A 13919-nucleotide genomic window follows, 5' to 3' on the forward strand; every position below is an offset into this window, starting at 1 on the left:
GGCTCAAGCAATCTTCCTGCTCCCACCTCTCAAAGTCCTGGGATTACCGGTGTGAGCCACCATGCCTAGCAGGAATTCTTTATGTAGGTGGATGAATATATTCCTGGGATTAGCAAACATTTTCTATATTGGGCACAGATAATAGTGGCTTATTGGCTTTTGCCACAACTATCTAAATCTCATTGCAGAATGAAAGCAGCCATAGATAATACATAAATGAATGGGTGTGGCTGTGTTCCAATAAAACTTAATTTACAAAAACAGGTGGCTCCAATGTGTAATATCCTGGGATATCATTTTTTCTAGGCTTTGTCCACATGGCTTAGGGGAGCATAGGGCTCTGCCCCATGATGTACAGTCCCTTTCCTCAGCGTTGGAGATGAAGCTGGGTCTGGTGTTTGCACTTTCATATTCCTGTAGCTTCTCAGAATCCTGTGGACAGTGGCTGGGGAGACAAACCATGCAGGAAATATGTCTAGTAAAAAAGAATAAAACAAACAAAAAACAAGTGGCAAACTGAATTTGGCAACTGTAGTATATGCTGTAGGCCAGGTTGTATATGACTTTACTGAGAATAGCATCTGTTAAACTATGAAATGAATGAAATTTAAATTATTCATGTATGTACATGACTGCTAATGAATAAAAACTTACTGCTAAGTCAATTGATTAATGTAAAAAGTAGTCAGCTTAAAAAAATGGTAGACTGAGATTGCTAAATTTTAATTTACAATTGTTTTACCTTTGGCTAACTAGCCACTTTGCTGCCCTTTGAAAACGCTTAGATTAATGTTTCTCACCTGTGACTGCACAAGACGTTCATCTGTGGAGCTTTGAAAAATTACTCATGCCTCACTCTCACCTCTAGAGATTTAGTATGGTGAACAGCCTGGACATCAGATTTTTATTTCTCTTTTTTTTCCTCTGTACAACAGATTTTAAAAGATCTCCCCAGCAGGTTCTAATGAGCAGCCAAGTTTGAAAACCACCGACTTTCAATTCATTGTTATGGTGTAGGTTTGGTATGGAATTTCAGGGTATGACAATTAAGGCCATTTTAAACTTATAAAATTTGGGGGGCAGCTTTATCACTTCACTGGTTTTTGTCATTAGTTATATTTGAGGCTACTTCTTTTCTTTTCTTTTTGCTTTGTAAAGCTTCAGCATGTGCCAGGAGTGGTGGCTCATGCCTGTAATCCCAACACTTTGAGAGGCTCATGTGGGAGGATCACTTGAGCACAGGAGTTCAAGACCAGCATGGGCAACATACTGAGACCCCCATCTCTACAAAAAAAGAACTTTGCCGGGCAAGGTGGCTCACGCCTGTAATCCCAGCACTGTGGGAGGCTGAGGTGGGCAGATCACGAGGTCAGGAGTCTGAGACCAGCCTGGCCAATGTGGTGAAACCCCGTCTCTACTAAAAATACAAAAATTAGCTGGGCATGGTGGTGGGTGCCTGTAATCCCAGTTACTTGGGAGGCTGAGGCAGGAGAATCGCTTGAAACCGGAAAGTGGAGGTTGCAGTGAGCTGAGATCGCGCTATTGTACTCCAGCCTGAGTGAAAGAGCGAAACTTGGTCTCAAAAAAAAGAAAAAAAAATTCCAGCATGCTTATTTTGTTTTCCAACTAGATTTGAGTATATCTTTCCTTACTATAATGTGGCCAGTGTTTCTTGCCTCTATTTTTGTTTTTTATATTTTTGGAGATAGAGTCTCGCTCTGTCACCCTGGCTGGAGTGCAGTGGCATGATCATAGCTCACTGGAGCCTTGAACTCCTGGGCTCAAGCCATTCTTCTGCCTCAGCCTCCTGAGTACCTAGGACTATAGGTGCACACCACCGTGCCCGGCTAATTTTTAAAATTTTTGGTAGGGACAAGGTCTCTATATGTTGCCCAGGTTGGTGTTGAACTCCTGGCCTCTGCTGATCCTCCCGCCTCAGCCTCCCAAAGTGCTAGGGTTACAGACATGAGCCAGCATGCCCGGCCTTTGCCTATATTTTTGTAGTTATCACAGAAAGTACTCTTTTATTGGTATTTGTTGGATGTGGTCTCTGCTTCTGTTTGCTTAGCATTTGGTATAAGTATTACTATTAGATGGGATAATTAATTGAAGAACTAATGAAAATTTCTTTAAACTTAAAGGATTCTGAAGGTGATACCCCTCTTCATGATGCAATAAGTAAGAAACGTGATGATATCCTAGCAGTTCTTTTGGAAGCTGGAGCAGATGTTACCATCACAAACAATAATGGATTTAATGCTCTGCATCATGCTGCACTAAGGGGAAATCCCAGGTATGTCACCCCTTACTATTTTAGGTGCAATTCAAAAATATTTTCCTACTGTTGATTCTCTTTTTCTGATACTGATGAAGGAATAATTTTGGCTATTTTAGTATTTTAAATCATTTTAAAGTTTTGTGAAAATTATGCCTTTAGTTTTATATGATGATTATTTGGTTGTTAATCTAATACAAATATTATGAAATGATTATTTAAGTTTATATTAAATGTGGTTGTAAAATATCAGGAATACTAGTTTCTTTCTAAAGTTTTAATTAAAATGCATTTTATTTTGAGATTTATGTTTCTTCAAAATAATTATCTGGGTGTCCTCTAATTTCATGTTGCCATTTGCACGATAATTATTTTTTAAAACTTAAGACTAAATAAATACTAAGTTACCTAATTCCTTATTAATAATGTAATTAGTTATATAAACTTCTAGTATAGCTATCCCCTCATCCATTGTTACAGCAATAGTATTCTACTGAAAAAAGTATTTGCTGGTTGACATTTGAGAAAGACTCCTTTTGGAGAATCACATTCTTTATGAAGGATCTGCGGTGTCCCACAGAATGGGAAAATGCTTAGCTTTGCTTAATTTAGAGATTTCCATTAACTCACTTTTTGGAACAACTTTACCCTAAGCATTTTAGGAAATTCTGCATTGGATGTCTTCTGTTTATGTTTGAGTCAAACCTGTATACCTGGACTAAGAAAAATCTTCACTTTGATTTTTATTTTGATAATTTTATCTATTCTGAACACTTACTCTTTGGTTCCTTATTGTATTTTTATATCATGTTTCCTTTAGCTTCTTAGGATCACCACTAGAGGGTGACCACAGGAAACAAAAGGATTTTACTGCTACTGCTTATTGGTAACTGTAACAGTGGGTATATATTGCAGGACAAAATGAATGATCATATTTTAGATCACATCTTGATTTTTTTTCCAAATTGCAAATATTTGAACACTTCAGATTTTGGCATTGTGAAGAAGACAGTAGTATTATATTTCCCTGCCCTTCAAACAGAAGATTATGATAGCACTTTCCACATGCCAGCCTCTGCAAAGTGCTTCACATGCATCATCTCACTTAATCCTTTCAACAGCTTTTTGGGGCTGGTGTTAATATCCTCATTTTACACGTGAAGAATATGAGGCTTATAGAGTTGAATTTAATTATTCAAGAACACGTAGCTGATTACTGAAGCAGCTGTAAGTTGAACAAGGTCTAGGTGACTTTAGAATCATAACTGTTAAACCACTTTACATCACCTTTTCTGTATTATGGTCTGTCTGTGAAGCAAGACCAAAACACATGGGCAGTGAATGTGTCAATACCTCATTCCTCTTGCTGCTTCATTGCTTAGAGTTATCTTTGCTCTCTCACCAATTCTTAGCTTCCAACTAGTTTTAAAATTTTATTCTACCAATCCTTCCAACCCATTCCATTCTGTTCCCACTGTTGCTGACCCAATTAAGTACTCACCACATTTACCTAGACTATTATACTGTTCTTCTAATTTTTTTCTTTGATTTCAGTCTTTTTCTTGATTTAAATTTTATACATTTACAAATTATCCATTCTGAAAGCATAGGTCTAAATGGCTCTCTTCCCCTGTTTCCCAACTTCAGTTTTTGTCTGTTAACATAGAATACAATCTACACACTTTGGCTTGGCATTCAGACCCATATTCTGTGTGTCCTGAGTCTGTTTAACTTTATCTCCTGCTAATCCAATCCCTCAGCCCGCTTTGCCCATCATCTATTCTCCTTTCCTAAAATATGCTGTCTGCTTTCTTCTTCTATTTTTTGGAGCATTTTCTTTCTTTGGGATGCCCCATCCCGCTTCTTTATCTTAACCGTCTTTCTTCCAGAGCTACCTCCTGTGTCATCACTGGAATTATTTTGTTTGCTCTATACTTCCTTGTTCTGTGTGTGTTTTTTTTGTTTTTGTTTTTGGTTTTTTTTTTGAGGCAGAGTCTTGCTCTGTCACCCAGGCTGGAGTGCAGTGGCACGATCTTGGCTCACTGCAAGCTCTGCCTCCTGGGTTCATGCCATTCTCCTGCCTCAGCCTCCCGAGTAGCTGGGACTACAGGCTCCCACCACCATGCCCGGCTAATTTTTTTTGTATTTTTTAGTAGAGACGGGGTTTCACGACGTTAGCCAGGATGGTCTTGATCTCCTGACCTCGTGATCCGCCTGTCTCGGCCTCTCGGCCTCCCAAAGCGCTGGGATTACAGGCGTGAGCCACCGCGCCCTTCCTCTGTGTTCTTATTTATTATACTTACTATATACTCTGCTTAGTGCTGTTTATTACTATGTGCATTTCTGTCTTTCTCTTAACATTGTGGGCATTCATATTCATCTGTTCATCCTACATATGCTCTGGCTATACAAGGCACTCAATAAATGTTAGTCTTACTTTGACAGTGAGCACACTGTTAAATATCACAAGATGTTATATGATCAATTACAAAATGAATTCTGTAGAGAAACTGTGTTAGGAATTCAAACAGCAATTACTTCAGATTACAATGGTCAAAAAGATTTTATTGAGAGAATTTAGGATTTATTGAGGGAATATGAAATCATAAAGTTTAGGATAAACTGAGAATTGAAGTGCTTAGGAAACAAGTATCTTTTAAATATTTTGAGTTGTTTCATTTTTATTGAGAGTAGGCATAGTATATTCAATAATGCTAAGCCTATACAAGGAAGAGAAAATTTACTTTTATTTTTTTCAATTCTTGCATAAATCTTGAGGGTTCCCCTGAAAATTTAAAACAGCACCTCTTCCAACCAGATATTTGGTGTCAGGTGACATTTTAAAAAAATGCTTTTATTCTTCAACAAAGTAGTGCTTCAGTTAAAGCTACATGACTTCTTTATTCCTACTTCCTTAAGACATTTTTAGGTAGTTGTGACTATAGATTGCCAGATAGAGTGTGATTTTAATTGGACACTGAAGAGTATCAGATGACACAACTTATATTACCAGTTGTAATTGCATATTGGGATGTTTTGAATTCTTTTTTTCATATCAAATTTCTTTTTCTTAAGGTTGATTTTTTTCCCCCCTATACTGTCCAGTGATGTCAGAAGACAGAAGGTGCCATTTTTAGTGTACTCGGAATTAAAAATAACAACCAGTCTTTTTGGCCTTTATACTATAGAAAACCAGCAGGGTGTGGTGATTTACATTTGTAATCCCAGCGACTTAGGAGGCTGAGGCAGGAGGATTGCTTGAAGCCAGGAGCTTGAGATCAACCTGGGCAATGTAGCAAGACCCTGTCTCTAAAAAATTAAAAAATTAGGCTGGGCGTGGTGGCTCATGCCTATAATCCCAGCACTTTGGGAGGCCAACGCAGGCAGATCACTTGAGGCTAGGAGTTTGAGACCAGCCTGGCCAACATTGTGAAATGCTGTCTCTACTAAAAATACAAAAATTAGCTGGGTGTAGTGGTGCGCACCTGTAGTTCCAGCTACTCGGGAGGCTGAGACATGAGAATCACCTGAACCCAGGAAGCAGAGGTTGTAGTGAGCTGAGATTGCACCACTGCACTCTAGTCTGGGTTACAGATCAAGACTGTATAAAAAAAAAAAAAAAGAATCAGCTGGGTGTGGCATCACAGACTTTTAGTCTCAGCTACTTGGGAGGCTGAGGCGAGAATATTGCTCGAGCCCAGGAGTTTGAGACTGCAGTGAGGTATGATCGTGCCACTGCACTACAGCCTGAGCAACATAGCAAGACCCTGTCTCTAAAAAAAAAAAAAAAAAAAAGAAAGAAAAGAAAAGAAAACCAGATATAGCACGTTGTTATTTCCAGAACCTGATGAAGTGTCTAGATGCCCTATATTTTTGAAGACTGTCCTTTGAAGTCTCTATTTCAAAGGTGCAGATCAATATGAGTCTAGATTTCAAAGCTGATCTTGATGTTTTCTCATAGTATGATAGTAACTGAAACACATTAAGAGAAAAGAGTTACAAAGCCATTTATTATTGTCTTTTAGAATTGTGGAAGGGAATATGAATTTTCACTATGAGACCCTGAGTACTTTGGTTGTGCTTTATAAAGTTTGGAGCATTTTAAGTAGAAATTACACCATGTTTTAATATAGTTTTGTTTTTTTAAAGAAATCTTAACTAAGAACAATGCTGTTTGTCTATTCTGATAGTTAATATTTATAGGCATGTTTTCATCTAGAGTTTAGCCATATTTATCATCTCTTAGTATATAGGTAAAATTTTGGATTTAAAGTAAGAGTAGAAATTATTTCTGCTGATAAAAGTGAAAACTGAATTTCTTTGGAGTAGCATAATCAGCATGTTACTTAGGTACTTTCTGTAAAGATGCTGCATTTTTAGCTAAGTTTTTAGAGCTCCCTTACAGGCATGAAAATAAATTAGTCAGTAGTATTCTCTGCAGAGCTGGCAAAAACAATCGATAGGTATTTTGGAAGTACAGGTAACAATAATATAATTATAAAGTTTATATAGTATTTACGAATTTTTCTTGAATAGAAATTGAATGTGAAAAGTAAACGTAAAATATGAGTGAATCACCTGATGTGATATATGTTGTTTTTAGGTTGGTACTAAGATAATTTCACAGGCGTTTCTTACTTGCTTACTAATTCCCACAAAGACACATATTACAAATCTTACTGAATATGTGAGCAACTCATAGTTTTCCTTCTCGAATGTTGTGATGCTTTTTTTACTTTTTAAATTCTGAAATATGGTCTGTAAACAAGACTATGTTGGCTATTTGAAAATTTGATAAGCTGTACTGTATTTTGGTGTTTAATGCTTTCCTTACAACTGTAAACATGCTGAGTGCTATCTACAAAATATAGCTGAGTCTATTCAGTAATAGGATACTTAGAGTGTGTTTTCTCTAATGTATGCTCATGCATCTACTCTCAAACACCATATGCCTTGTAATACACAAATGTACTTTCTGTGACTGAGATGTAATTAATAGGAGGAAGAAGATCTTGAATGAAGTGATAAGATATATATTTATATATGTCTCCTTTTGCCCACAGTCTTTTAGAGAATGATGTTCATTTTGAAATGGAGGAGTGGTCAGGAGTTGAGAATGTGTGAACATCTGGGTCTTTAAACTACTCTTGTCTTCAGTAATCTTCATTAATTGCTGAAATGTTTGTCTCTATTAATTAAATAGTATTAAATTATCTATAGTTTTATTGCAATCATTAAGAAAATTATATGGATGTTAGAGTAATTGTCACTTTTTTTCTTTACTTCAGTTTATCCCCACTGAAGGAGAATATTGTGTGTATATTTTTTATAAGGGACAAAGAAGACAGTGAGGAGAGTCATAGTATTTATTGTTAGCAGAGTTCTTCATTTTACAGCTGTGGAAACAAATATGGAGAGGTGAAATATTTCATGAGTAAAAGTAGTGATGCTTAGCATTTTCTTTCTTTTTTGAAGACTAAAAACCTTTGATTCAGGGTCAGAAGAACTAGATAACTGTTTTAAGCCTCTCCACAAGATATTCTACAGTTATCATCTTTTTCACCTTACCTGCTAACATTCAGGTAAATAGCGGTAAAATTAAAGGCCAATACTATGGAAGATAGTGACTAAACATTTCTAGAGTGTTATATAATGTTACAGTTTTCTTTAATTTAAATATGCACACATCCATGTAAACCACACTGTACAATCCCATTATGTGTTCAGGTGGGTTTTAGGTGACCTTTCCAGATATTTTCTTCCTTTGAAGGAAGTTTTTGTTGTTGTTGTTATTATGAAGCATAGCCTACATTTTATTACCAGTTCTTTTCTTTTCTGAAGGATAAGAAATTTAATACCAAGAGACCGTAATAAGTAAAATTTTTATTTGAAATCCTTAAGTCATCCATACATTTTTCATAAAGCTTTTTATAAACATCTTTAACCATTCTAGCTTTTCCAGGTAGAATTAACAGTAACAAGTTATTTGATTATAATAACAGTCTGCATAATGTAAATAAGTTGAAATTAGTTGGCAAGTAATTGATATTCACAAATGAAAACGTTGGTTGTCCCGTAGTAATCAATGCATAGCTACAGCTGGTTGAAGGGGACCAAATCCATTGAAGAGGCGATTTGGTTCCATTTTACCAGCTCTAGCAAAGCATTGTAGTGCTGCTAGTTTGGAATCCAAAACAGTTAAATGCTTTTCATTGGTAAAATTACAGTCATGGACCTTCTACAAGTGTTAGAAATTATCATACCAATGCTTCAGTCACTGAATGTCAAATTTTCCATTTTGAAGTCACTTTCCTACTGTTTTCCTGCGCTTAATGGTTTAAAAATCTTTTCCTTTTAACACATTACTGCATTAAGGAATGATCAATGTACGTCTTTGTTTTCAACATCTTTGCTTCTTTTTCTTTTTCTAATCTTGTCCACAGCCGAAGTCTTTGCTTAATTCTTACATGTAGACAATAAGCTATTTCAAAACCAATAGTATTTAAAGGAACAAATAGACCTTGATGTATTTTAGAGTAGTGTTTTCCATTTATCTCTAGGCAGCAAACCAGATAAATAGTTAAGCTAAAAGGTTGGGGAAGAGTTCAGTTAGTCACCCCCTTCTACTGCCACTGCTTCTTTTAGCATTATAGTTGAGGGCTAATAGCAAATTGTTGATGGGTGTAGGAATATCAGTGGCCTTAAGAAAGTACCTCTGCCCTTTGATTTATAAATAGATCACATGTGTATTCAGTGTATTGCTTGGACTTGTGTCGAAAGGAACTACCATGCATGCCAGTTTTTCTTTGTTTTTGCTTACGTAGTGTTACTAATCATAGCTTAGTAATTTAACCCTTTTAAAGGTCTATTTCCTTGACTAAGTTCTTTGTCATTTTGGGTACAGATTGCCTAGTTACTTCTCATTATCGCCTTAGTAATACATGGTGGTTAGTTACAATCCATGGATACAAGTATTAAAATCTATCGTGTGGATAATACTTGAAAAATCAGAGTAAATTTTTGTTATAATGTGGTTTTACTGTTGATTTCAATGTCTTGAGAGGGGTGTCTTCTTGCATAAAATAAAAGTTTGATAAATTATAATTTGCCTATAAAGTTAAGTGCTCTCAGAGAAATATAGAGTAGAGAAATATTCTTTACAGCTACTATTTTAAACTGGGAGGTCAACGCTAATTCAGGCAGTATGCAAATGACTCTTATACTAAGTATATTCTGCGTCTGTTGGTTGGTAAGTATCATACTGCTGGTGAAATTAACTACAATTCTTTTTCATCATTTTTTCTAGTAGAAGTGAAACAGGTGTTAAACTGCCTAAACTTAAGTGCTGAAGATAGCAATAACACTGGCTTCTATTTTTACTAGTTATATGGGAGCTGTTTAGCAGATCCAGTTGCTCAAGTGTGCTTTTGGATGGCAGTTCAGTTTCATATACTGGCCATATCGGGGCAAGGAGAGGCCATGGGAAAAAAATAGTACAGCATTTGATAATGTCAGCATCTGTTATCCCTGTCAGGGAGACAGTTGAAATGTTTGAGTTATACCAGTGTCAGCAGATGCCCAGAGTTTAATATGTACTCAGTTAAAAATGAACAGCTGATCTAAGTGATAGATGTGACATTTTAGAGTGATTGAAAATACTCTTAGATAAGTTAAACTCGCAAGCACCAGAATCAGCATATAATTTTACTTTTAAAAATGAATAGCCTGTCATTTTATTTTCTAAGGATTATTTATATAGTCTTAATATTATAGCAAAGAGAGTCTTAGTTGCTAGGATGTTTGAGAAGGATTATTAAACAACTTGTATACCTATAGAATGACCAATATAACTGTTTATTATAAAACACAAGTAGAGTAATAACCTTTGAGTATTTTTATAGAAGAACCTCTACTTTTGAGGTATATATTTTGAGTTCTTGGTATTTAGGACCTATACAGGTAAACTTACCAAATAGAACATGAATCATTGCCATTCTGTTTTGTGGATGATCAGAAGGGCTATGCTTATGTGAGTTAAGCTTTGAACTAATTTCTTTGAAAGTGTAGAATTTTAAAATTATGTGCCTTTTATAATTTCCAGTAAACATGCAGTAACACATATGATGCCATGTGTAAGTCATTCTCATTCTTTATAATCTGATAAAATGAAAATCATCTTTGTATTAACTAGTCTTATTAAACAGAAAATGAACTATAGTTAAACTTAGTCATTTCCATTCCATTTCTGATACAAAAAATTTAAAATATGCTTTTATACATGTGTAAATATTTCAGTTGAAATAATACTTTTAGTAAGAAATGGTTAGAATATGTGAATATTACTCTTATTTTCTAACTTTGTCATTAGTAGCTTAAAACAGGTACTGCTTATAAATTTTGCTAAGAGCATTATTTGGAATTTTTTATAAATAATATACAAACTGCGTGAAATAAAAGTATTTTGATATTTCTAAACAATGGATTGATCAAGTTTAGAGAAATTGAATTGTAATTGCATAGTACAATAAAAACAGTTCTTCGATCTGTATAAATTGGTTCTTGACTATAGTGCTTTCATTTTACATGCCCTCTTTGGAGAAAGCAAATTCGAAGATAATACAGATAAATTAATTTCTTTTAAATATTTGGTAGTCTGTTACCAATATACCCTGCTGACTTACAGCTGTGGACCAGAATTTTGTCATTTTTCATGCTTAAATCTTACATTTTAATTAATTTTAAGTTTTAACTTCACATTTAAAGTAGAGATTTGGGTTAAGACCCTGATAAACTTGAGAAGGAAGGACAAGGGCCACTATGTTTGTAGCTGTCAAAAAAGAAAGCCTTTTTAAAACAACAAAACTTTTGGTCAGAAATTCCTCTAATATTAATAGATTATACATTTATCAAAATGAGAAGAAATAGCTTATTATGTGAATGAAGCCAGCTCTTAGTATCTTATTTTTCTGTACAAATCAGTGAGCCCTACTAATGAGATATACTTAAGATTAAATTGTGGAGACAGAAAATAGGTCATGTGTATTCCTCATTCTTTTGTGCTAGTAATACTATTTTCCCTTTTGCAGTCAAATTTTAATAATGAGAGTGCCTAATTTAAAAATGTAAGATGTATGTTTTAAACTTAGATGATTTAAAAGGAGTTTCATGATAATTGAAATCTACTTCACTGGATCTTCTTTTCCTTCATGAAATAAAAACCTTAGGGATAGTTTCTATCTATCAGTAGTAGATAACCTTTTTTTTTTGGTGTTAGTATTGCCAAAGGTCATCTGTTCATGACTAGGTTAATTTACCATATGAAGGTCATTCACGTAGAAAGAAGCAAGAGCTTCTTTTAGCTCAGTTTAATTCTCTCTTGGTGGTTTATTGCCTACCAAAAATACATACTTCTTTACATTCCATAGCATTGTATGTTCATATGGGTACATAAAGAAGTATGTACTCTGAGTAGGTATTACTAAGTTGTTAGCTGTAAAAACATGAAATATTTTATTTTCTTATTTGTTAGTGAAACATTCAGCTTACTAATGTAGAGCAATGGTAAATCATTTGCAGAGACTAATTTATCGAAGACTAAATTTTGTAACAAGTTTACCTGAAGCATGGCATTAATGGTTCCATATTCTTGGTGGACATAGACATTCCTAAGCATTTGACCAGTTATCTGTTGAACTTTGTCCTGGTTTGATTCTTTTTGCAAGAGATTCATAGAATCAGTGTAGTGTTACAGAGTGTATTTCGGAAACTTAAGATCAGCCTAGTGTTTCTTCAGTCTTCAGAGTGAATTTCTTCTTTTTTTGTAGTCTGCTTCTAGATCCTACAGGTAGATAGTAATTAATTAAATTCAATTTTTTTTTTTTACAAACTAGATATCTTACTCAAAACCTAACAAATTAACCAATAAGTATTTCTGATATTGACTCTAGAAGTTGAAACAACAAGGAGAAAAACCAGGATGAGTGTGGGTGAATTGAACTTTTTTAAAGATTATGAATTTTTGTTAGTGTTTTATAAGGTCACAGATAAGAACTCGTGATCATTTGAAAATTTGTCATTCTTTTTTCTTTATTAGTTCCTTACCTGAAGTTTGCACTTTGGTGCTTCTCTTTGGGTTAAATACAAATATGAGTTGAATACAAATTCAAATAGATGTAGAAATATCTAATTTTGGTGAGTTTAAGTTGTTTTGATTCTTTAATCTTTTTAGTATAAAGGATAACTGTCAGAATCGTCAACTTTTAGAAAGTATCACTTCAAAGAACTGAAAGGTTTTAGTCTGTGAGCACCTGGGTTTTATTTACCTTGATAGTTTAGAATGAAAAGAAATTATAGTTGGTAAGTAGCCTTCAGTTATTGTGGTATTAGAAGGTTAATTTAAAACCTCAAGAAATTTTCAGATTTGTCAAAGGAGGAAAAAAAAGGGCAGGGATAGTAGAATTTCTGCAGCTTGTGATAAAAAGCTAGTGCAGCTTATAGAGAGCAAATCAGAATGTAGCAGTAGATAGCCCAGCACTACAGCAGTTTCAGCAATGCAGCATTAGAATTACACCATGCACGTTCTGATTTATTTTTGTGGCCAATTATTAGTAAGCATTAAAAAGTATTTTATGATCTGCCAAGTTTCTTGGTTGACTAAACCTTGAAATAGAAGCTAATAGTTTTAGAAAATAAGTATACTTTGGAAGCAGGATGTGACTTACTAGAGATGCAAAATCATCACTTAATCTGAAACAATAATGACTAAATCTTTAATAATGTAAATGACAATAATGTATTTCTACATTTTTAAGATAAAAGGTTACTGCCATAGTATTTGAACAATATTCCTTTTTACACTACATTAGCTCTTAACTTGAATTGTGAAATTAGGCTATGGTTAGATAGAATTTAATTTAACAATGAGAACATATATTGAGTCAATAATAGGTAAGCATGCAGAAAGTCATAAGCATCCTTAAAAGTACAGGCCTTATGGTGCTCTGTTACCTGTAAGCTTAGTGTCATGCAGCATTTGCAGCAGGAAGAAAGGTAGTAACCTAGAGAATCACATCAGCAGCAGCCATCTCATCTTGATTGTTCGTTCACTCTATTTGCTGATTCAGCATTTCTTTTCATGAGCCCGGTGAAGGAAGGGGATGTATCAGTGAACACAGAACCTCACCTTTTAAGATAAATTTGAAAAACAAACGAGCAAACAAAAAACAAGCTTACTTTTCCCTCTCCTCCCCTCTTCCCTTTACCAAAAACAAAAACAAAAACCACCAACAAAAAAAACTCTAAAATTGAATCAGTGTTGGCCATTTGATTTGGAATGTCATATAACAGTCTTGCACAGTTATGTAGGGAAAGTTAAGCAATCAAAAAAGGTTGCTACAAAGGCCAAGAAAATGAACCTAGCTTGTCAGATGAAATGCTTCAGAAGAGGGGAAAAAGTTGCAGAAGTTAATTTTATAGTCTAAAAAAGACAAAAAAAACCAAAACAAAACAAAAACAGAACCCAAAACACACCTTACTCCCCACAAATAACTGTAAACATTCACCCTGTTTTTCTTTGCCCTCCAGAATACATTGGGTTCTTCTGACTTCTTAGGAAATAGTCTGCATCTTTCTTGCTTTTAGATTT

General features: G+C 34.7%; 1 protein-coding gene and 3 non-coding genes across 4 annotated transcripts in view; 2 read left to right on the plus strand and 2 right to left on the minus strand.

Annotated features, from left to right (window-relative positions):
• The window catches only part of MIB1 (MIB E3 ubiquitin protein ligase 1), a 137349-nt gene that overhangs the window by 83602 nt on the left and 39828 nt on the right, over window positions 1–13919 (plus strand). The window contains exon 12 of the mRNA XM_034943473.4: window positions 2142–2293. Within this exon, the coding sequence (XP_034799364.1) occupies window positions 2142–2293 (152 nt within the window). The remainder of the gene's footprint in view (window positions 1–2141; window positions 2294–13919) is intronic.
• On the plus strand, window positions 271–475 carry LOC112437791 (small nucleolar RNA SNORA73 family). Its single transcript, XR_003026305.2, has one exon. It is a non-coding gene; the product is annotated as a small nucleolar RNA SNORA73 family (small nucleolar RNA).
• On the minus strand, window positions 8358–8445 carry MIR133A (microRNA mir-133a). The gene has a single exon (NR_106530.1). It is a non-coding gene; the product is annotated as a microRNA mir-133a (primary transcript).
• MIR1 (microRNA mir-1) lies at window positions 11665–11749 on the minus strand. The gene has a single exon (NR_106589.1). It is a non-coding gene; the product is annotated as a microRNA mir-1 (primary transcript).

This window comes from Pan paniscus, chromosome 17 (genome assembly GCF_029289425.2).
Source record: "Pan paniscus chromosome 17, NHGRI_mPanPan1-v2.0_pri, whole genome shotgun sequence".
Classification (NCBI taxonomy): domain Eukaryota; kingdom Metazoa; phylum Chordata; class Mammalia; order Primates; family Hominidae; genus Pan; species Pan paniscus.